This window comes from Coregonus clupeaformis, chromosome 21 (genome assembly GCF_020615455.1).
Source record: "Coregonus clupeaformis isolate EN_2021a chromosome 21, ASM2061545v1, whole genome shotgun sequence".
NCBI classification, from domain to species: domain Eukaryota; kingdom Metazoa; phylum Chordata; class Actinopteri; order Salmoniformes; family Salmonidae; genus Coregonus; species Coregonus clupeaformis.
In genome coordinates, this window is record NC_059212.1 from 20,994,420 (window position 1) to 21,018,054 (window position 23,635).

General features: G+C 43.9%; 2 protein-coding genes and 1 pseudogene across 3 annotated transcripts; 2 read left to right on the forward strand and 1 right to left on the reverse strand.

Moving 5' to 3' along the window:
* Positions 1-110: 110 nt before the first annotated feature.
* Positions 111-1,906, reverse strand: LOC121534587 (annotated as a pseudogene).
* A 7,100-nt stretch (positions 1,907-9,006) lies between these two features.
* Positions 9,007-12,464, forward strand: LOC121535060 (pyroglutamyl-peptidase 1). The gene is made up of 5 exons (XM_041841750.2): positions 9,007-9,349; positions 10,234-10,286; positions 10,525-10,641; positions 10,919-11,151; positions 11,496-12,464. Exons 1-5 carry the CDS (start codon positions 9,319-9,321, stop codon positions 11,713-11,715), a joined length of 654 nt encoding a protein of 217 aa, XP_041697684.1. The 5' UTR covers positions 9,007-9,318; the 3' UTR covers positions 11,716-12,464.
* Positions 12,465-12,816: 352 nt separating this feature from the next.
* On the forward strand, positions 12,817-22,811 carry LOC121535061 (regulator of nonsense transcripts 1). Of its 2 annotated transcripts, none has more exons than XM_041841752.2 (23): positions 12,817-13,176; positions 13,732-13,868; positions 14,021-14,110; positions 14,413-14,580; positions 14,769-14,949; positions 15,105-15,266; positions 15,384-15,471; positions 15,733-15,831; positions 16,022-16,130; positions 16,232-16,391; positions 16,498-16,616; positions 16,812-16,976; positions 17,247-17,361; positions 17,499-17,642; positions 17,951-18,164; positions 20,119-20,236; positions 20,356-20,512; positions 20,712-20,854; positions 21,107-21,281; positions 21,465-21,546; positions 21,631-22,019; positions 22,137-22,256; positions 22,426-22,811. In XM_041841752.2, exons 1-22 carry the CDS (start codon positions 13,009-13,011, stop codon positions 22,251-22,253), a joined length of 3,300 nt encoding a protein of 1,099 aa, XP_041697686.2. In that variant the 5' UTR covers positions 12,817-13,008; the 3' UTR covers positions 22,254-22,256; positions 22,426-22,811. The 2 variants fall into 2 exon arrangements, with proteins under 2 accessions (XP_041697686.2, XP_041697687.2); XM_041841753.2 differs by having other exon boundaries at positions 15,384-15,468.
* Positions 22,812-23,635: the final 824 nt, after the last annotated feature.

A 23,635-nucleotide genomic window follows, 5' to 3' on the forward strand; every position in this document is an offset into this window, starting at 1 on the left:
ATTCTATACTAATGTCTCTGGGAGAGGTCTTAATAATAGCTGGCACAATGTGTGATAGGACAGGAACTGTAACAAAGGGCAGTCAGCCCACAATAAGACTTGAGAACAGATTTAAATAATTCAGTGAATTTAATTAACATCTTTGAGAGGTAAAATCCCATTAAAAATGGCCACATAGGGCCAACAGCAATGAAGGCAACATTCATGGTGACAGAATAAACAGAACTGCACAACATAATGAACAGAATTACTGTACAAGAGCTTACAAGACATGCACAATTCATATTTGCAAAAAATGATAAGACAATATGCTAAATAAGACGTTTTGGTAAATAAAATATACATTTGTCATTGGTAAATAAGTGCTTGTAAACAAGTAAGGCATATTACACAGTGGATGACAGGCACTCAATGACATCCTGGTGTTTAGTTACACTCATTGAGATTGTCCAGTTTACATGCAGATAATGCTATGTATTGAATTTGTCCATGGGAGAGCTGATATGCATGTTCCCCCGAAGAGGGCAGCAAAAATTGTCAGTTTGCTACAAAACGGGCTTATAGCCAACATTTTTATGAGACCCATGGTGTTCCAGTTCTAATGGCTTTTCAGCAATGAATTTGTATTCTATTATAAGAGAAAAGGCAAATAGCCTACTGTGTTTCAGTTAGTCCATATCCTCAGATAACTAACCCCATGGCCTACACAAGCCTCTAGTAAACTTGCACTTGCTTTGGCATAAGCTGACATCCATTACTGACATGGTTCAAAACCTTTTGTTTCAACTGGGCCACTTGCTCTCTGAGCACACTGGCTGTGGAGGCCAGTTCAGTGTTCTGAGTCTTCAGATTTTTGACCTTGTCTTCAAGACGGGAGATTCTCTCCAGCTTTTCTTTTGCGGCACTTGGACGCCGCTATCCTGTTGCGCAGCTTTTTCCTCTCTGCTTTGATGCGCTCCTGATTGTCCATGTCAATAGGAGACAACGGCGGGCTGTCTCCAAAGCACTGCATGTCGGGGACCGTCTGCGGCTCGTCCTTCAACGCCTGGAGTCGTGACAGCGCTGCCGCAGCCGCCTGTTGATGGGCGCTCATCAGATTAGAAGGCGGTGGGAATGGAATGGTATCCGTGGAATAATTCACTGTGGTGCCCAGTGGGCTATTTCCATAGCCGTTCAAAGTCGTGTACACTGGCAGATCTGACGGCAAGCCGACCGGGGCTGCGTTTGAGCCGATAAGGTCCAGTCTGTCCGGCGGTACGCACGTCCCCTCGCTCAGCTGGTTCTGCTTGTGAAGATCCTCAAGCGCCTTCACGAAGCCTTCCGCGAATTCCTGTTCGTCGCTGGCTGACTTCGGGTAGAGGAACTGAGAGGTTGGGGTCGTAGTAACCATTCCATTCGATTGGATAATCAATCGTTCAAGGTCTGGAGTGGCCAATTTCAAGAGTCCCAAGTCCGAAGAGTTCAGAATTCCGTCTGTGTCCCGGAGATTCGGTTTCAGATTGGAGCTTTGGTCGTCCAGGTTTAGACTCATGTCTTTTTTCATCATGCTGTTGTAGGAATAGAGGCTTGAGATCCCTCGAGTATTCAGCGCACTACCAGGGTAGAGGGTTATTTCCATTCTAACCCTTCACATGAGGGTCAGTTGAGCTTTACGCATAAACTAAGACGATTCAACAGTTAAACTCAGGCGATAAAACACACAGTTCAGGTTATAGTTTCCTGTATTTACCTCTCTTCAAACTCTGATCGAGTTAATCGACTGTCACCCTTTAGCCTACCTTTATGCCTGAGGCTAAAACAATAGTAGTGGCTTGGCTTTTCCTGCTCTTCTCGCCCGCTTCTAGCAATTTTTCCCAATGGAACGACTGCTATGCATACACCCAACCCTCTGCTTGCTTTCTAACCCTAAAAATTCCATTATGTCACTTCAGCGCGCTAAGATTGGCCCAAAATGACGTGTGTTTCCGGTCTGATTTAAATAATGGGCTGAACCAGTCATTATTGCCATGGAGACTTTAGGTAAACTGCAAACAGTGCAGTGCATTGTGGTTTGATGTCATAAAATAGAAAGCTCAGGGTCGCCAAAAGAGACAGGGTGGGGCAGGATTGGAAACTAGGAAGGCGCAAATAAGGATTCTTCAGCTCCCTCAATTTGAATTTAGACAAAGGGTTCGTTAGAGTGGTAAGGCGAAAGCAACCGACTGTAGATGGAAGTCGAGGAGTGAAGTTGGGGGAGGTGCATCTGTGACAGGCGAAAGTCGGACACTGATGTGGTTTTCCAACAGCAAGGCTTAGTACAACATGGCAGTGTTGCCATTGTTTATAATGTCGAAATAAACACGTCTCCAACAATCCCCATATCACACACTCACAAACTGAAAATATGTGTGTACATTGTAAATCAATTGTTGAGAGATCCTCAAATATCACATTCATTTGAATTGCAGCAAAGTTAGTTCCTGTTTCAGTCATGTCTTTGGTCACGTTCGCGTGGGTCAAACAAAAACACCCGAATGATTGGTTGACAATAGAGTCTCCCACAATGCAGGCGAAGCATGCAGGATGAAGTTGGTGAAGAGCAACTGCAGAAACTTGGCAGTCGACTACAGTCAAAACTTCATGAACTTTGATCACATTATTTTTGTTAAATTCATGCAGTGACGTAGGCGCAAGTCGGACAATTTGTATCCCTATAATGCAACACACCTTGAAAGGCGGTGACCATCATTGGTTCGCTCGAACGAGACCATTGATCCCACATCATTTGACAGCTGTATGTGAACAAACACACTTATAAACGTTTATTTACCAACCCCAAACACACACACACCCAACTGGGCAAAAACGGATTGAATCAAGTTGGAAAGTAGCTATTGGCTGTCCTAAAAGTCGCTAGAAGTCGCTAAATGACGTCATCGCCTAATTTGCATAGTTGGCCATGTGAACGTAATTGTGATGGACGCTGAAGGAGAGACAAAAAGTGAGTAAAAACACCCTACATTTAAATCCCTCCCTGAACGTAAGCCAGGGCGGGATCAGCCAGCGGCGGCTTCCCGCATGCGCGATTTATTTGCAGTCTGGACGTGAAGGGGTGAACATCTCCTGCTCTGACTGCAGCTGGGAGGGACTGCTGCGCGAGGAGTGGGCCGCCTGTGAGTGCTTTGGGACGTGGGGCCCACGGCAGCACCTGCTGCTCGTTGAGAAGAGTAAGAACGATACGTGCTTTCACGTCAGAGTCTCCAATAACACCAGAAAAAGTCGCTAGATTTGTCGCTAGTCGCTTTTTTGAAAATGTGTTGCTAGAGGGGTCTGAATACTCGCTAAATATAAAAGTAAGTTGGCAACACTGGCTTCAACATCATGTCAAAAAAGTCATCAACGTAAGGGAATTTCATATTTTTTCACCCAATGTTTTACCTAAATCCAATGACATGGTGACATTTTTTGTTGATTTCATGCAGAATTCAAATTAGTTTACAACTCAACCGAATGTAAATCAAAACTAGATGTTGAAATGACCTTATGTGCCCAGTGGGACACACACAAACACACTTTCAATGAAGAATAGACTGACACTTCAACAAACTGAACTGGGCTGTGTGTGTGTGTGTGTGTGTGCTTGTGTGCTGTGTGTGTGTGTGTGTGTGTGTGTGTGTGTGTGTGTGTGTGTGCCTGCTTGAGTGTGTATGTCATTGTTTATCATTGTGTCACTCAGTCTAATCTTCATTACAAGTGATCTATGTTGGTTCCAATTCCAAACATTCTCACAGCTCTGTCCAGTTTAGGATAGGCTATATGATGACAAAGAAACAGACAAGGAGGATATATCTCTAGCAGGGACGGCCTGTTCAATAGGGCGATATGGGCGACGCACTGCCAAACGGGAAAAGGAAGGGATTTTTTTTCTAATCAATTATATCACGGCAACAGTAGTTATCAGTGTTGTAATCTGATCTGACTGCCACTAAATGTCAAATCAGGCTAAAGTCGTGCTTCAAATGGCCCCGCCCGTTTTTGGGCGATTTCAGTCAGGTTGAAAATCGCCCAGAAGTCTCTCATAGCCTGTCATGTAAAATCTATTTTTTTCAAATTTCAAAGCTTTCAATACATTCTCTATGGGTGTCTGTGGGCTTGCACTTACGCTTTCGTCATACGTGACGTAACCATGAACGTAACTAAGCAAATAGCGGCTAGCAGCGTCTCTTTGCGACCTGCAGTGTGGCGTTATTTTATGTTTTTAATTTGTACACTTAGTGGCGTTATTTTATGTTTTTAATTTGTACACTTAGTTTACAAACATTCTGCCAACCATGGATTTCGGTGGTGGGTTTTGGACTGATCTTGTTGATCGTGTACATACCCGCTACGAACGGACTAAATAATGAAAACGTTGCTGGCAGCGGAATCCAATACAGCTGGGAGACTTGGCTGGATGACAGAGTCCCGGACAGAGAAGTGGAGCCGGCCGGCTTCACCCTGGTCGGAGCGGACCTCGATCTGACAGTCACAGGGAAAATCGATCCTGGTAAGAGAGCGACTCTGTACCCCCGAGCCCCGACATTGAACTGCTTTCTGTGTCACTGTGACCTTACTATCTGCCCCGTGAGTTCCCCCAATTGTTTGTTACCGTTGTGTACTGTTGATAATCACAAGTTTACTGGAGAACTGAGACCAAGTAGAGACTTTGGACAGGGTGGATATGGTATAATAAAGGCAGTTTATTCAGAGGTAAAGATATCTGGAATCGCGTGCACGGACTCGTTCGTCAAACTCTTAGGGAGCTATCTGAAGAGAGCCCCGAAAACATTGTGTGCTGACATTTTATACAATAAATGATGTAGGTTGAATCTAGTAGTTCTGATCTTCTGATTGGTCCTGATGAGTTGGGCGAGGTCCCCTCCACTGTTGCATTGGCTCTGAGTCGGGTTCTCTGTCTTCAAATGTTCAGCCTAAAGAGAGGGGATTTTTGTGTGTGTGTGTGTGTGTGTTTAACAGTGATGATGTGTGTGTGTGTGTGTGTGTGTGTTTAACAGTGATGATGTGTGTGTGTGTGTGTGTTATCAGTGATGATGTGTGTGTGTGTGTGTCCTCAGAGCAAGAACTCGTGAGTTGGAAGAACTGAGAGACCTATGGCGTGGGTGTTGTCCTTGGCCACCTGCTGACAAGGCTGACAAGATAGGACTCTTTTGTCCATTGTTATAGGATAGGAACAGCATTGATTGAAAACAAACGCCCAACACAAAATGGGTCATGCACAAGATTTTAGTCAGACCAAGCTATAACATTATATATTTACTACGACAGTACATTCAACCAAAAGCTAATATAACAAAGGCATCAGAGATTATTTATAATCTGTCACAGAAACTGGAATCCATCTCCCCAGATCAGTCAATAAATGCTTCTGGTATTGACTTATATGCTGCCCCTGTCTTCATGTTGTTGCTGGACATATCTTTTTTAAAATGTGTGTAGGTCACCTAAATCATCAGAAAAATTGCCCCTCCTGAGAATTTTTTCAGGAGCCGCCACTGATCTCTAGATACATTGTAGCAAGTCAAGGCACATTAACATGGGCTCAGGAATAGGTGTGGAAACATTTGACCTCATAAATTGCTCAGTTAGTTTAATAATACTGTGTCTTTCAATCCAAACACATTTCTAAGAGAGATAGCACAACTTGATTGAGGGGCGTTTTATTGAGGATGCAATTACCTGTGGGTTTTAACAGAAAATAGGAAGGAAATACTGCAGAGGGATAAGGAAACCATGTTTTTTTCTTAGAAAATAACAGCCAATGTTTGACTAAGAACTCAACCCAAAAAATGTGAATGGTTAGCATATAGCTCCTCTGTTGGTAATGGCAAAGGATATTTTATCTGCCCAGAAACACAATATTAGACTGGTTAAGCATGAGAGATATACCACCTCAGAACAGAAAGACGAGTGAGAAATAAGGAGTGATGAAAAATGGTTTCAAGCTCTAGGCCTATAAGGGTAATGGATGTCTGCTGTTGCTATGAATAGCCCAGCGCAGCGGGGTGGTAGGCAGCCAAAATAGCCAAATTCCCCAGTAAAAAGTGATGACGTCCATAGACTGGCTGCATCAGCACCACAGAATAGCAAGGGCATCATTTGTTTCCATGGCAACATTGACATAGGCTGTGACGCAAGAGCAGGTGAATGAATGGGTGGAAGGGATCGAGGATGTTGAAGACTGCAGTGCAGGATGATACGTGGGTGGTGAATGGAGGATCGGGCTGTATCTGTGTGTGTGATTGTGTGTGTGTTTATAGGTGGGAGACAATCTCCAGATTTACATCTTCCAGCATTCTTCAGAATATTATGCATAAAAAATACATATGGTTAGGATGTCATCAATTAAAATATGTTCCTTTAGTAAAATCATCTCCCTTTGATGTCTCTTTCTTGGAATAGATTACGCACCCCAACCAAAAGTTTCCTATTTTGACAGAAACAACTGCCTTTTCTTTATTCATCCATATTCAGCATAGCATTTAAAATCAGGCATTCAAGAAGGCAGTGGCTAGAATGTATGAGTCATGTCCCGAAACAGGGGTTTGGACTGAATACAAACCATGTTATTATGGTGAACAGATATAAAAATGGGAGTGCCTTTATTATCAAATTCAATTTACGGATTCATATTTTGCTTTACATAAATGTGATGAAGCTGAGAAGATAGCTAAAGTGAGATGTAACAACATTTACCTTTTTGTAATGAAGTTTATAAATAGCTTAATGCATACCCTATCAGGTGCTATGAATTTAAAGGCCTCTACAGCTGGCATTGCTCAATTCTGCCGAACCTGTCCTAATTTTGGGAGTTCGGAAAACATTTAATTTTACTACGTGAGAATTCTGTTCATTGACTACAGCTCAGCTTTCAACACCATAGTGCCCTCAAAGCTCATCACTAAACTAAGGACCCTGGGACTAAACACCTCCCTCTGCATCTGGATCCTGGACTTCCTGATGGGCCGCCCCCAGGTGGTAAGGGTAGGCAACAACACATCTGCCACGCTGGTCCTCAACACGGGGACCCCTCAGGGGTGCATGCTTAGTCCCCTCCTGTACTCCTTGTTCACCCACAACTGCGTGGCCAAGCACGACTCCAACACCATCTTTAAGTTTGCCGACGACACAATGGAGATAGGTCTGATCACAGACAACGATGAAACAGCCTATAGGGAGGAGGTCAGAGACCTGGCAGTGTGGTGCCAGGACAAAAACCTCTCCCTCAGCGTGATCAAGACAAAGGAGCTGATCGTGGATTACAGGAAAAGGAGGGCCGAGCACGCCCCCCCATTCACATCGATGGGGCTGTAGTGGAGCAGGTCGAGAGCTTCAAGTTCCTTAGTGTCCACATCACCCACAAACTATCATGGTCCAAACACACCAAGACAGTCGTGAAGAGGGCACGACAACGCCTATTCCCCCTCAGGAGACTGAAAATATTTGGCATGGGTCCTCAGATCCTCAAAAAGTTATAATGCTGCACCATCTAGAGCATCCTGACTGGTTGCATCACCGCCTGGTATGTCAACTGCTCAGCATCCGACCGCAAGGTGCTACAGAGGGTAGTGCGTACGGCCCAGTACATCACTGGGGCCAAGCTTCCTGCCATCCAGGACCTCTATACCAGGCGCTGTCAGAGGAAGGCCCTAAAAATTGTCAAGGACTCCAGCCACCCTAGTCATAGACTGCACGGCAAGTGGTACCGGAGCGCCAAGTCTAGGTCCAAAAGGCTCAATTACCTCGACTAACCTGTACCCCCGCACATTGACTTGGTACCGGTACCCCCTGTATATAGCCTCGTTAATGTTATTTGATTGTGTCACTGTTTTTTTTGTTAACTTTTTTATATTTTTTACTTTAGATTATTTAGTAAATAATTTCTTCTATTATTTTTCTTAAAACTGCATCGTTGGTTAAGGGCTTGTAAGTAAGCATTTCACAGTAAGGTCTACACTGTTGTATTCGGCGCATGTGACAAATACAATTTGATTTGATTTGACATGGATAATTGAGTGACTGACAAAACAAGAGAAAAACTGCCGAATTATGTGCAACCAAATTTCAAAATTACACCTGGTGTATTCTACTATTGTTACTCTCAATAGTAAAATGAGACCCAGACTGAGTTCCTAAAATTATTTATATATTTTTTAATGTTTTTATTTTATTTATCTTTTGGGTTAGGGGATCCCCTATTGGTCGAGGGAGCCGTCCCTGCATGCATGCCATTACAGTAGATGGCGATAGACGGCTGGATGTTGAGGTTTACAGTGTTTTGAAAGCGTAGAAGAAAGAACGAGAACGCTTGAGCAGTGACGCGGACTTAGCAATTTTGTTGCTATATTTAGCAACTTTTCAGACTACCCTTGCAACTTTTTATTCAAACAGCACCTAGCAACACATTTAGCTACTTTTAAAAATGTATTTTGAACTTTTAGCAACTTTTGAAAAGTGACTCAAACGCTAAAATGCACGCATTTTCCCTCTAAATGACACAAAAACGATTTTCTCTGTCACACACTCAGTCACAACATACGTGCCTGGCTGCAAAAGTGCATTGTGAGTGACGTCAGCAGCAGGCGCTCTGCTCGTGCACAGGCAGCAGCAGGCCAGCCAAGCAGCACAACAACCTGGAGAGAGATGCGCACACATCATTATTTGAGTTAAGTTGCTTGTTCAGTAAGATAGTATATATACCTTGTTATTAGCTTGTACCTATAATTGTTGATCAGTTAGGTAGCATGTTAACTAACTACCAATACACTGCTTAAAACAATAATTGTTCAGAATGTGTAGGTTTACTAGTTAATAAGAAAATAAATAAAATGTAATTGTTCAATAATGTGTAATTGTTCAATAATTCAATGTGTTGTGGGTAATAATACAAATATCTGATCATATAAAATTTGTGTTTATATTACTTTTAGAAATAAAAATATGTGATAATAAACAAACAAATCTAAACTAACAAATGTCAAATCAGATGGCCAGTCAATTTGTGTAACATTATTGTGTATTCCACGTAATGACACAGTTTTACGTTATTACGTAATGACGCCATCACGCAATGACATCACAACGTCTTTTAGCAACTTTTAGCAACAAATCGACCTGCCTATAGCAACTTCCCCTGAAAATTAGTTGGCAACACTGCGCTTGAGCTCCTGCAAAATAATGAATCAATAGATAGCGAAAGAGAATCGAGGAGGAATTCTCAACTCAAAGGGGTTCAGAAATAATTGATGACATCTTTGCAGAATTTACTATAACTCACAAATTATGGCGACTAAAAGGACGGTAATAGTGACAGGTAAGTGATTTGTGTAAATTATAGATAGTTTGCTGTCAGTTTTCTCTAAACTGTTGATTAAAATGAGTTGCCTGCACAAATTGAACCATACGAATAACAATTTTAGGTTTGAATGACTTTAGCCTATAGTGTTGTGTTTCTACATCTAGAAAACGAAATTATTTCTAAACTACTGTACAGTATAATCATCTTCCATTCATGAAATGTCTGTCAGTCAGGTAGCCGACGAAACTCAACTCCACGATTTACGATGGAGATGAGCGGCGACTAGTGTGGCCTGACTGGAGCTCCGACGTCACATACAATGATTTCTGCACCTGAAGAATAGCCCGCAATTACATAGAACAATGTCGTGTGTAATTGCGGGCTATTATTTTTGTGCTGATATCAGTCGTTTTTAAATTAAAAACTTCATTTTATGTAACTTCGGAGCTCCGGTCCGCCCACACTAGTTCTCGCTCAACTCCATTTAATTGGCTATCTGTCAGGTTGAAATCTCTGATTTGTGAGGAAGCAGAAGAGCAAACCAATCTATGACAGGTATATCAAGACAGAGGCGACAATGTAGCCATTTATGGATCGTCGTAGCCATTCAGCCATTCATGGATACATTGTTGCCTTGTCGTGTTGGCAAGAAGCCTGGTCTTAGTGTTCTCTCCTATACAATTTAAATGGAAATTATAGCAGCCTATAGTGTCATCTTATCTATAAAACCCATGCACTCATTGGCATATATTGTGTGACAATTGACTGTATTTGTCAGCTGTGGTAATAGATAATATTTAACTTGATCTAACCTTTAGACTTTGAATGAAGAGTCTTGTGACGCTCATTTACATAGGCCTAGAGAGATAAGCAGCTATAAAAACAGTGTCTTTTTTTAGGCTTTGAACCTTTTGGAGATCACACTATCAATGCTAGCTGGGTGGCTGTTCAGGTAAGTGAGTTTGTTGAGTGTTCTGCATGGTGCATCATTGCATCATTAAATACCTATTTAACAATGTGTGAATGTTGTTACTACAGTTATTAGTGTTATCACGACACACTACACAGGTATAAAATCAACCGGTTTTAAAACCATGAGGCACAACAATTAACTCGAGGTATAATAAAGCTTTAGCAAATGAAATAGGGTTTGTGGTTTCTCCCCCACTTCCTGTTTCCTCTGTGTACAGGAACTGGAGCGGTTAGGCTTGGCTCAGAGTGTGGATCTGCACGTCTGTGAGGTGCCAGTGGAGTACCAGGCAGTTCAGAGTCTGCTTCCATCTCTATGGAAACAGCACAAGCCACAGGTAGCCACAAGAAATCATAGCAAGTGTCAACTGTTGTTCCTCACTTTATCTTTCTTTATTGCATGGTATAAAAGCCCTGACATAGTGTCTAAGTGCACAGTCTACACACTTACTGTATGACATACCATACGCTATTTATTCCTACTATATGACGTAAACATAATGACATCATTTATTGTCTTTATTGATATTACTCAGTAGCTCATGTTACAGTAATCTCTTTAAATTCTCGCTAACAACCCCCACCCCACACATCCTCTTCACCGCTGGTCAACAGTTGGTCGTCCATGTCGGGGTCTCTGGCATAGCCACCACGGTCACTCTGGAGAAATGTGGCCACAACCATGGCTACAAGCGGGTGGACAACTGCAGCTTCTGTCCAGACTCTCAGTGCTGTATGGAGGGGGGTCCTGAATGCATCGATTCAGTCATAGACATGGACATGGTATGCAAGAGGGTCAACTCCTCAAGGCTGGGTGTGGCAGTGTCAGTATCAAAGGACGCAGGCCGGTGAGTGCTGTGCTCGACTCTACTCTCATTCAACCAATCATATGGCACTATTTATGATATCTTACTTTTTTTCAATGAAACTCCATTAAAGGGATAGTTCACTCAAATTACAAATGTATTCTATCTATGAACATCCAAATCTTTAATTGTAGCATACTTTTTAGGTATTGATAAGATAGTGCTATGTCATAATTTGGGTGGTCAATCCCTTTATAATCTGAAGTTCTAATTATAATTTACGCTTCAGAAATCCCATTCACCTGAATGGCAAATCCATTGATTCTGATAAAAGCGAATGCCTCTTTTTGTCTCTCTAACCCTAACTCAACCTTTGTCCCGGTCAGATACCTATGTGACTACACCTACTACACGTCGCTGTACCTGGGGAAAGGCAGGTCAGCGTTTGTGCACGTTCCTCCTCTGGGGAAGCCCTACAGTGCCCAGGACCTAGGTAGAGCCTTGCAGGCCATAGTGGGGGAGATGCTGGAGCTTGTGGGTCAAGCTGAGGATGATGACCACCACCACGACCACTGCAGCCACCAGCACCATCAGCACGCTCACTAAAGAAAGACTTCCGGTGACCTTTGTCCTAAACTCACTGGTGCTGTCCTCAATGGACAGATAAAGCACTTAAACATCATCAGCATCTACCCATGGTAGTCTGGGGAGCATTAGCTAAAGAGAGGGGTATCAGCACTACCCTGTTGTAGGAACTAGAGAAAGGAAGAGTATGTGAATGAACATAGGCTGAGCCATGGCTATATCCATGGATAGTATATCTATGGCTCTGGGTATGGATATTTGACTGTATTTCACAAACAGAGTAATGGTCCAATGAACAGTGCTGTAGATTAGAGAAACATCTTTGTATATCCAGTGTGCACTGATGTGTGCTTTTAAGCCACATCCTCCTGACAACTGTATGACCGGCTGCTTCTCACTATTTTAAATAGTTCCCCTTTAAGTTCCTTATTCCACTCAGCAATCACTCTCGCTTTGACATAATGGTTAATGTAGTGTGCCGTTTATTGGATCAGCTCCAGCTCCCCCTTTGTCTTGTGGTTAATATTTGTTGTGAAATTGTATAATATCTGTATATTGTATAGTGTACAATATAAGGAGGCAACAATATGTTTTCTTTGATAAATGTACCTCAATCATGTGTTAATATCTCAGGTAATTATTGCATATACAATCAATATTGATAATATGATGAATAATGATATGACGTTTTTTTTTTATCTTCAGTACCTGTATTCTCTACTTAGAATATGGAACAGGTCTAATGCTGTGATTAAATCACTAATGTCAGAGTTAGCCTTTTCTGTATTTTTTAAAATAATTTCACACCTTTCAAAAATGTGCCAATGAGCAGGTATAGTTGAATCTATACCAAATACGTAACATAACTATTGCTGTAGTGTATATAGTAGTACAGGACTTGCTGTTCTTCATTACATCTAATGCAAATGAAAAGCATTAAATTGAATGTCATCTGACATAATATTATCAGGAAGGGTAAGCACTTGTGCTAAACAATTTCTGACTGTACCATAAAGCTCAGTGGACTGTACAGCGGGGCTAATCAAGGATGGTGAAAAATATTAACTTTTTGTGTAAACGTCATGGACACTCCTTTGAATGTGCTCTATGCATTTGTTCTGCGGCGCAAGGTGTTACGTTATTATTTCCAGTGGGAGTTGAGGCTCTCGAGCCTGTGTGGTGTCAGTTCTTCATTCATTTGCGTAGGTTTTTAGATATTTGTTCAAGTACAATTTTGACAGGGACATCGACACATTGCTGATTTAGCTATTCTACCTAAAATATCATTCTGAAATATCACTGTTGGTGGAGAACATGAGTGTTGAGGCATACGGGCCGAGCTCGCAGACTCTCACGTTCCTGGACACTGAGGAATCGGAGTTGCTTGGAGCAGATACCCAGGGTTCGGAATATGAGTTCACAGATTTTACCCTACCGAGCCAGACTCAAACAGGCCAAACGCAGAGTCAGTTGGACAACCAGGTTCGTGGAATAATTGTTGGATATTTTGTGGAAAACTACCTCGCTAACAGCGTCCTTAATATGGAACCTTGGAGGTAGCTAGTTTGCAGAAGCAGTTAGGTTAGCATAGCTAGCACGCTAGCTGTCGAGCTACATAGAAAACACATGCATCTGCCCCAGAGGCCACGCAGCTGGCTAACCAGTTAGCTTAGCCAGAAAGTTTACATAATGATTTAGCATGCTACCATTCGCTAATATGCGTTCTGAGATGGACACCAGGATTATTTGACAAGCAGTCTGTCATTTTCTTGATAAGTAAGGTAGCCATGACTGTACAATTTTTAAACTTCATTATCTGCATGACAGTCACAACAGGTAGTTAGCAAGCTTTAGATAGTAGGCATACTAGTTAGCTGCTGTGAGTTTGCTACAGCAAGTGCATTTAATAGCAAGTTAGCTACCTAGCTGTCAACTGTACTTGTAGCTAAAACCTTTTTATTTGTGGTGGTGTGTGTCCTTTTCCAGGTTATTGACATTATGTTGCCACTGTCTTTAAATGTCCACGTTTTTCTCCAGGTGAATGGGCCTGATGGAGTTCTGCAGAATGGGGAAGACCCTGTTGTAAAAGCAAGTCAACTCCTTGCAGATTTGAACTTTGAAGAAGACGAGGAGGACACCTATTATACTAAAGACCTCCCAGTCCATGCATGCAGGTAATGTTCAGAAATCCTTTTAGTTCTGTCAGACTGATAAAAAATTTACAAAAGTTTTGAAGTGTTGAAAGTTAGCTTGTTTTATCTGACTTTACCTTGCCCTAAACATCAATATTAAAGTTGTCATTGTGCTATTTATTTCCTTTCCCCAGTTACTGTGGCATTCACGATCCGGCATGCGTGGTGTATTGCAACACCAGCAAGAAGTGGTTTTGCAATGGACGCGGCAATACGTCTGGCAGGTAGGCTTCAAAGACCAACCAACCAGCAGTTGTTGACCTTTCATCTGTGGTGTACTCAGCTAAATGTAGTTGCCGTCTACTCTACGTGGGAGGCTGTACACAGGAAGTAGAAATGTGATGCAAATGGAGACTGAAGTGACTTATACCCTTTTAACAAGGGTCAGAAAGACATTTACCAGAAATGTTGATATACCTACATTTTACATTTACATTTGAGTCATTTAGCAGACGCTCTTATTCAGAGCAACTTACGGTAGTGAGTGCATACATTTTCATGCTTTTTCTCTCACCTTCTCTCTCAGTCACATTGTGAACCACCTGGTCAGAGCCAAGTCCAAGGAGGTGACTCTGCACAAGGACGGTCCTCTGGGGGAGACGGTGCTTGAGTGCTACAACTGCGGCTGTCGCAACGTCTTCCTCCTGGGCTTTATCCCCGCCAAAGCAGACTCTGTGGTGGTACTGCTTTGCAGGTAAAGCAGGTCTATGGTGTTTGTTAACCATCTTTATACCATTCTGTATCACAATGATCAGATGCCCTGTTTCTCAAAATGTTCTTGGGCCTTCTCAGACCTAGATCCAATGGCTCTTATCATTGAATCAAATATATTTTGTAATAGAGTGCATTGATAGACGTAATGTGTTTGTTTTGGTAATGCAGGCAGCCATGTGCCAGTCAGAGCAGTCTGAAAGACATCAACTGGGACAGCTCCCAGTGGCAGCCGCTGATCCAGGACCGCTGCTTCCTCTCCTGGCTGGTGAAGATCCCCTCGGAGCAGGAGCAGCTTCGGGCCCGCCAGATCACCGCCCAGCAGATCAATAAGCTGGAGGAGCTCTGGAAGGTTCATAAGATGCCTTATTTAGCATGAGTTTACCAGCAGTTTACTATAGGCCAGTGGCCTTCTACTTTGGTCGTTTTTATATAAAAGCCAGTTATAGAGCAGCACTCTATATGTGGTTGTTGTTTGACTGTATCTGTCTGTCTGGGTGTCTTCAGGAAAACCCCACGGCCACTCTGGAGGACCTTGAGAAGCCCGGCGTGGACGAGGAGCCTCAGCACGTGCTGCTGCGCTACGAGGATGCCTACCAGTACCAGAACATATTTGGCCCCCTGGTCAAACTGGAGGCTGACTACGATAAGAAACTCAAAGAGTCCCAGGTAAGGCCAACTTTGTTCTGCTGGACTGTTCAGGCTAGCTCTTCCTGCTTTTGGATGTAAAGGCAGTTTTGGTTTTACATGTTTGAGTGATCGCTCTCTCGTCTGTTTGTTTCACAGACCCAAGACAATATAACTGTCAGGTGGGACTTGGGACTCAATAAAAAGCGGATTGCTTATTTCAGCCTTCCCAAGACGGACTCAGGTGGTAATTCCTTTTTTGTTCATCTCCATCAACGTCACGAAGTGTCCACAAGTAGTCCATGTCCATTCCATTCCAGCCACTACCTCCCCTCGCATTCTCCCTGATGAGCATGCTGGCCTGTCTTATAGTCTAAGTCTGAATGTGTGTGTGCATGTACGATTACATTTTTGTATGATGAATGTTCTAAAATCTATCAATTCTAAAATGTGCCTTTCATAAGCTAATTCCCTTTCCCTTGCTTTGCCATTCTCTGTGTTTCTGTAGACATGCGCCTGATGCAGGGTGATGAGATTTGCCTGAGGTACAAGGGAGATCTTGCCCCGCTCTGGAAGGGCATTGGACATGTCATCAAAGTCCCAGACAGTATCCTTTTCATTGTTATGTTGTGTTACCTTTTACTCTTCAGCATCTTGTTTAATGCACAATTGATTTACATGATTGTTTCTCTGTTTGGCGTTATCCTCGCAATACCACCACAATATCTCCACATTAGTCTCTGGAATGAATAGGTGTAATGTTTTGTGGTGTATAGTTCTTAATCCTTCCCTAATAGACTATGGCGATGAGATAGCCATCGAGCTGAGGAGCAGTGCTGGGGCTCCCGTGGAAGTACCACATAACTTCCAGGTTGACTTTGTGTGGAAGTCCACCTCTTTTGACAGGTAGGAATCCTCTGACAAAAATCAATATGTGATGCAATGGGTTGGGCTCAGCTTGCTTGGCAATGGACTTACTATTACACCCTGTTTCAACTTTTCTGCAGGATGCAGAGTGCCCTGAAAACCTTTGCAGTGGACGAGACCTCTGTGTCTGGGTACATCTACCACAAGCTGCTGGGTCACGAGGTGGAGGACGTGGTCATCAAGTGTCAGCTGCCCAAACGCTTCACCGCCCAGGGCCTGCCTGACCTCAACCACTCACAGGTGGGTGTTATCATAGACAGAAGTTATGAGTAGATTTGAGTTATTCCTTCGAAAACAATATTTGCTGACAGTTTGGCATTTTACAATGTTGTGTGTCATCACGTAGGTGTATGCTGTGAAGACTGTGCTGCAGCGTCCTCTCAGTCTCATCCAGGGGCCCCCTGGCACTGGGAAAACTGTCACCTCTGCCACTGTAGTGTACCACCTGGCCAGACAGGGCAACGGGTAAGATGTGATCACTTAATAGGGGACACCATATACAGTACTGACAAGTAAATAACTTTCACGACAATAGTGACTACATTAGTATTGGCAGAGGTCATCACTGCAAATGACACATTGTTCTCAGTTGACCAACCAAAAGGTTAATAAAGCACCTTATCCATCCCTAACACCAGTTGAGTGTGTGTGTGTCCTCAGGCCAGTGCTGGTGTGCGCTCCCAGCAACATTGCGGTGGACCAGCTGACTGAGAAGATCCACATGTCGGGCCTGAAGGTGGTGAGGCTCTGTGCCAAGAGCAGAGAGGCCATTGACTCCCCTGTGTCCTTCCTGGCTCTTCACAACCAGATCCGCAACATGGACAGGTAACCTGGGACTGCTACCCAGAGAGGAATGGTGTCTTTATCTCATCAGGTGTCCTGTTATCTCGAGACGAAGGATCGATTCCACTTGAGAACTAGGCTATGGGCCATGAGTTGCCTCAGTTTAAAAGCATAGATGCGCAGGTCATGTTCCGAGGGCTTTCCTCTGCCTTGCAGCTTTTCTGCACATTAGCCTTCATTATAGGCTACATCATTTCAGCACAGTAAAGAGCACTGGTTTCTCAGTTTGTGTTTTGCTGTATCTGTGTGCAGTATACCAGAGCTTCAGAAGCTGCAGCAGCTGAAGGACGAGACTGGGGAGCTGTCCTCCTCTGATGAGAAGCGCTACAGGGCCTTGAAGCGCACCGCCGAGAGGGAACTACTCATGGTAACATCTGCTTCTTTTCCACTCTCCCTTAAATCAAAGTCCTAAAAATGTCTTAATTCCACTGTAAATAAATATCTACTTCCTCAAGTTGATTATCACTGACCATGTCTCCCTTCACTCCCATCTCTGCTCCTCAGAATGCTGATGTGATCTGCTGTACCTGTGTGGGGGCAGGAGACCCCCGCCTGGCCAAGATGCAGTTCCGCTCCATCCTCATTGATGAGAGCACGCAGGCCACTGAGCCCGAATGCATGGTGCCTGTCATACTTGGGGCCAAACAGGTATGTCTCAGGGCAATCTTTAAGAGAAATTATGCCCAGTCAGTTAGCTCAATGACAGGTCCCAACTTCTCTCTGTGTCTCGTACAGAATGTTTATCAAAAGTTGTTGCTGATGGACAAGTGTAGTGACATTTATTGCCTCCAGTTGTCTGTGCTTGGTTGAATCTGACATTATTGCAAGTGCAGAAGACTGAGTGAGGCACTACAGCTACACCCAATTCTAGTTCCCACGCCACACAACATTGGATTTGAATTGGAATTACCTTTCTATTCATACTAAATCTATGATTTCTCTCTGTTTCTCTCCAGCTGATCCTAGTGGGAGACCATTGCCAGCTGGGTCCAGTAGTGATGTGTAAGAAGGCAGCCAAGGCAGGCCTGTCCCAGTCCCTGTTTGAGCGTCTGGTGGTGCTGGGCATCAGGCCCATCCGTCTGCAGGTGCAGTACCGTATGCACCCAGCCCTCAGTGCCTTCCCCTCCAACATCTTCTATGAGGGCTCCCTGCAGAACGGAGTCACCGCGGGTAAGTCGTTGAGGGAAAAGGACTCGGTGCCAGTGTATAGAACCCTCATAAACAGAGGTTAGGGTTAGGTTATGTGTTTGGCCAGTGTCGTGACGTGACTTTCATTATTGTGATGACTATTATTTATCGAATAATGACCTACTATGTTTAATTGTTACTAGATTAAATGAATCATGTAGCAATTAACTCATTAGGAATTTGGGGCACCACGGGAAAAGTTGTTTAACGAGTTACCGTTTCCTGAATTAACTCTAAAGATATCTTTATCTCTTATCGTTTAAGTCATTTATTAATAATTTACCTCATATCAGTCTCATTCTGAGAGTCGTAGGCTCTTTAAGTCTGCACGAACCTTACTGATCATTCCTTACCATACAAATTGATTTAATTATTTATTTACTAACTAATTAAAAATTATAACACAAGATACAAACACGCACACGGTATAGGTAGGGATTAGAAACTTAATACAATGAAAACGGGTCCCTAGCGGACTAACACAATATGACACTTGTTACAAAAGATGGCGATTTAAAGAGAAAGAGAGAGAGAGAAAACACTTGGATACACATGGACCTATGCTCACAGTAATCCTAATACTTTGCCCCAAACTGCCGCCCGTTTGGGAAGAAAAGCAATGCATGTATTTACGTGTTGGAGGTCTTCGTGGTGTATCTCTGTTGGACCCAGGCCTTCGTGGGAAGGGGTCGATTGGGCCTTCTCTTTCGGATGGCCTTTTAGATGTAAGGCTCAGATTGTCCACAAGAGGTCACAATGGCCTTCTTCTTAGTTTTCTGTTTACTTTCACTCATTCTGGAAGTGGTCTTCTGAGGACGGCTAATCAGCCGTGTCGATGATCCCCTGTGGGGTGATGAGAGCAGTGTAGTAGACGATGGCTTGAAGAGAGTAACAGGATGGTCCCACCTAAATTCACCTTCTTAGATACAGTACTTAGAACAGCTACTCAGCCGTAACATTGATTTGTTAGTGGAGGCAACTTTGTCGTCTTCACCTCGTGTTGATTTTCAGGATCGGGACCAATATGGACAAAAGCTGCAGCTTGAGGTCCGTCTAGTCTGATCTGATAATTCTTATCTCAGTCTTTTATGCACTCTGGTAAAGAGGGGCGTTTCCGTCATACTGACACGCTCTCTGAGCTCCCTCGAGCGTGACTAGTTATGAGGCAAAATTATTATCATCACTATGATTTTGTTAGGAATGTGATTTTAGCTTTCTATCTTCACAAAAACATTGTCTTCCTCCTTGATATTTTCTACACAAGGTAAAGGATGCAAACCTGATATCCACAGTGTAAAAGCTCTTCAAGTCACAATGTTTTCATTATAACACCTTTATACCATTTTGAATGACATCACAAAATAAAGACATACATTTTCCATTTTTCATTTCTCATCATTTCCAACATTTAGATGTTAAAATATATTGTCCCAATGTTCATTGTTGGATGTTGAAGTTTTTGGCCGGCAAAAAGTCTCTGGAAAAAAAGGCATTCCTTTCACCATACTAGAGTGCCAGAGATAGATTCTCCTCCTCTCTAATTTATGGCAGTATTAAGGTGTCAAGACAGGCACAGCCCCCCTGTGGGTTACCTGTCCCTGTGGGTAAGAGGGTCTGGTTGTGTCGGCCATTTGCCAAGCTGATGTGAGGCCTTTGATTCTCACCCAGGGAGAGTCATGACACCAGCAAGCAGGGAATGGGCTCCCTGTTGTCTACAAACTAGTTGGGCAGTTTACATAATCCGTCTCGAAGGACCAAGAAAACAGAACAATCATGTATTGCCTTATAACAGAAGGTTTTACTAAGTTTGCACCAGGTGGAAAACACCCAAAACAAAGCTAAAACATGTCACTGGCTTCTACACTTAATTCTGGATGAACCTTAATGTAAACGTACTAACTCTCCCTTTCTTGACCTCTTTCTTTTAATTATACAGCTGACCGCATCAAGAAAGGCTTTGACTTCCAGTGGCCACAGCCAGACAAACCCATGTTCTTCTACGTGACCCAGGGCCAGGAGGAAATCGCAAGCTCTGGAACCTCCTATCTAAACAGGTATTTGACAAACGGAAGCATTTGTCATTTCTGACCAAACAGACAGACTTCATTCATAAAAAGGGTATGTTTGCTTTTTTTTTAGTGAATAAGCTTTTCTTCTCTTCTCTCTCTCTCAGGACTGAGGCTTCCAACGTGGAGAAGATCACCACCAGGCTGCTCAAGGCCGGGGCCAAGCCTGACCAGATAGGCATCATCACCCCCTACGAGGGCCAGCGGTCCTACCTGGTGCAGTACATGCAGTTTAGTGGCTCCCTCCACACCAAGCTCTACCAGGTACAGCATGCTCACAGGGTTAGGGAGTTATATCAGATGGGAAAGAAATTATAATGGCATGCCACTGTGGCACTCAAGTCTGTGTAGTACTTTCTGCAGTAACTTTAAAAACGGGATACATTACTGTTTTTAAGTTTAGGCCAGATGGTGATTGGAACAGTACTAGTTAATAGTTTTCCTGTCTCTTGGCTGTCCTCAGGAGGTGGAGATAGCCAGTGTCGATGCCTTCCAGGGCAGAGAGAAGGACTTCATCATCCTGTCCTGTGTCAGAGCCAACGAGCACCAGGGCATTGGCTTCCTCAACGACCCACGACGTCTCAACGTGGCTCTCACCAGGGCCAGGTAAACAACACCTGGACCTGTGCAGTACAGTCCCTCTCGGTCTCCTGATGCTCAACAGATAATTAGAAACATCTTATCATCCTGTCTTTTTAACTTTTGAAAGACTATTTGAATATTTGTCTTTGGTGTTATGTCAACATTTTGCTGTGAGGATTCACAAATGATCATTACTCTGACAGTCCCAAAGTATAGAAGTCCTATTCTCTACCTGTAAAGGAACGGTGTCCTGTGTGTGTGTGTGTGTGTGTGTAGGTATGGGGTTATCATCGTGGGCAACCCCAAAGCCCTGTCCAAGCAGCCTCTGTGGAACCACCTGCTCAACTACTACAAGGAGCAGAAGGTTCTGGTGGAGGGACCCCTCAACAACCTGAGAGAGAGCCTCATGCAGTTCAGCAAGCCTCGCAAGCTGGTCAACGCCATCAACCCTGTGAGTCTCGTCCCCCCATGAACACGTGTGGTTGTGTTTGATCATGTACGTGTTTATGTGGTGCGTGGTGTTTTACTTTCATGATTTACTTTGGTGTAGATGGGACACCATTATAAAAGGAACATGTGCGTCGGCTACTTTTTCGACTTACTGAAATGTTTGTTCTATGTGTGGGTTCTTCAGGGGGGCCGTTTCATGAGCACAGCCATGTATGATGCCAGGGAGGCTCTTATTCCTGGATCTGTGTATGACCGCAACAGCACTGGTGAGAGGCGACGTCAAACTGTAAACTTGTGTGTCTTTGTACTTGTCTTGCCATTGTCTAAAATGGTCTCTTTTCTCCCTTCAGGACGTACATCCAACATGTACTTCCAGACCCACGACCAGATTGGCATGATTGGTCCAGGCCCCATGGCCTCCATGAACATCCCCATCCCCTTCAACCTGGTCATGCCCCCGCCAGGCTACATGGGCCAGGTCAACGGCCCCCAAGCAGGCCGTGGCGGAGGTATGAAGGGTAAGGCGGGCGGAGGGGCACGAGGCGGGCGCCAGAGGAGCCGTGGTATGGGGAACAATGGCGGGGGCAGTGGGCAGCACGGCCACATGAGTGGCAGCCAGGCCAGCCAGGACCTGGGCTCCCAGCCCTTCTCCCAGGGACCCCTCACCCAGGGCTACATCACCATGAGCCAGCCCTCCCAGATGAGCCAGCCTGGCCTGTCTCAGCCTGAACTCTCCCAGGTAAGTCAGCAGAACCTTTACATTTTCATCATTTAGCAGACATTATTGGTCTGACATAGACATACATGCATGAAAATAAGCAGGCTAAAAGCTTCTCCTTTGTTGTTTTCCTTATAGGACAGCTACCTTGGCGATGAGTTCAAGTCCCAGATTGACGTGGCCCTCTCCCAAGACTCCACCTACCAGGGGGAAAGAGCCTATCAACATGGTGTGACTGGACTGTCCCAGTACTAGAGTGTAAGACTACAGTTATCTGTGAACTTTTTGCACTGTACATTCTATGAGCCAAGCCAACAGTTACTGTAAGATGTTGTTTAGTAATATCATAGTATCAGGTGGAGTAAATAGGAGACCAGAAGCTCTTTATCAGGGTATTACAATTATCTTTGTTTTATTTTACTCTTAGGTTGTGGGAAAAGGAGCTAAGCCTGTGCTGAGCTTAGTTCGCCTGCATTTTAATCTGGGTAAAATCAAAAAAAGAAACATGGATACCCGTTTTCCACTGCTACAACTGAAGCACCACTGTGTGAAAGCAACAGGAGAGAGACCGAGAGAAACCAACCAATCACAAGAGTGAGAGCAAAATGGGGTTTGAGCTGGACAGGACGAGAGAGAAACAAAGAGGGAGGGAGAGAGGAGGTCCTGCTCGCACACGGCGACATGGAGAAGAAGGAGAAGCAGCATACGTCGGAAGTAGCGCCATCGGAGAGACGGGACCTTCAGTGATGGGTCAAGGGACGAAGGTTGTGGATCCTCATGGGGGACACAGGAGTCACATCCCTGCCACCTCTCCCCCCCGGGGACCACCAGTTAGTTGGCTGAGTTCCTTGCTCTTGGAGCAGAGAGACTGAGTAGAGGAGTTCTAACACAACCCTTCAAGCTCAATCCACAAACCGTCTCCTGCCAGCCAGAGGGGGAAAAAAGGGAGGAAACTCTTTAAGCAGTCAGTCGATTTGGGAAAATTTCTAACCTCAAAGTTGAACCGTGCTCATGCTTGGCATTTGAACATGTTTGAGCGAGAGAGAGAGGGGGAGAGGGATCGTGCGGACCAAGAGGTCGCGGTGGAACATCTCAAACGGAATCAAATGATGCAGGAGTCGGGAAAGAATTCTGAGCATTCATCTTTTTCAGCTTTGAGTTGGAAAGTTTTCTACATGAGGTCTGTTGTCGCAGAGGTTCTGATATAAGAAGCTTGTGAATTTCGCTGGCTTTCCGCTTGGGTCTTTCTCAAGGTGGTCTACTAAGGAAAAGTGGTGGAATGGCTCTTGAAACTATTAAAGGAAGACATTATTGTCTCGAGATCCGAAGTGGTAGTTTGTGAGACAAGTTTTCGTTGTTTTCTGCGAAGTGTATCTTTCTTTAGTACAAAAAGACGAGTAAAACGAATACCATAACCAACCTATTTTAATCGAATGAAGCAGTTATCACTTGATCTTCTAAATGACCTCCAGATGATTAGTTTAAAAAGCATCACAGCTCCACAGACATGAAACCGCTTGTAGAACGCAGATATCTTTTCCATGGCTACATGGCTAATTCATTAACCAACACTAAGCAAGGAAGTTATCCCTAGAGCCCCAAGTTTAAACATTCAATTCTGTATCAAATCATGTTTT

What these genes read in the sequence shown, in the direction of transcription:
- LOC121535061 (XM_041841752.2), top strand. Translation starts at nt 13,009, where the DNA reads ATGAGTGTTGAGGCATACGGGCCGAGCTCGCAGACTCTCACGTTCCTG. An exon ending in GCAGAACGGAGTCACCGCGG is followed by an intron (nt 18,165 to 20,118) that starts GTAAGTCGTTGA and finishes TTAATTATACAG; the next exon opens with CTGACCGCATCAAGAAAGGC. An exon ending in TCCACACCAAGCTCTACCAG is followed by an intron (nt 20,513 to 20,711) that starts GTACAGCATGCT and finishes GGCTGTCCTCAG; the next exon opens with GAGGTGGAGATAGCCAGTGT.
- LOC121535060 (XM_041841750.2), top strand. Translation starts at nt 9,319, where the DNA reads ATGGCGACTAAAAGGACGGTAATAGTGACAG. An exon ending in AAGGACGGTAATAGTGACAG is followed by an intron (nt 9,350 to 10,233) that starts GTAAGTGATTTG and finishes GTCTTTTTTTAG; the next exon opens with GCTTTGAACCTTTTGGAGAT. An exon ending in GTATCAAAGGACGCAGGCCG is followed by an intron (nt 11,152 to 11,495) that starts GTGAGTGCTGTG and finishes TGTCCCGGTCAG; the next exon opens with ATACCTATGTGACTACACCT.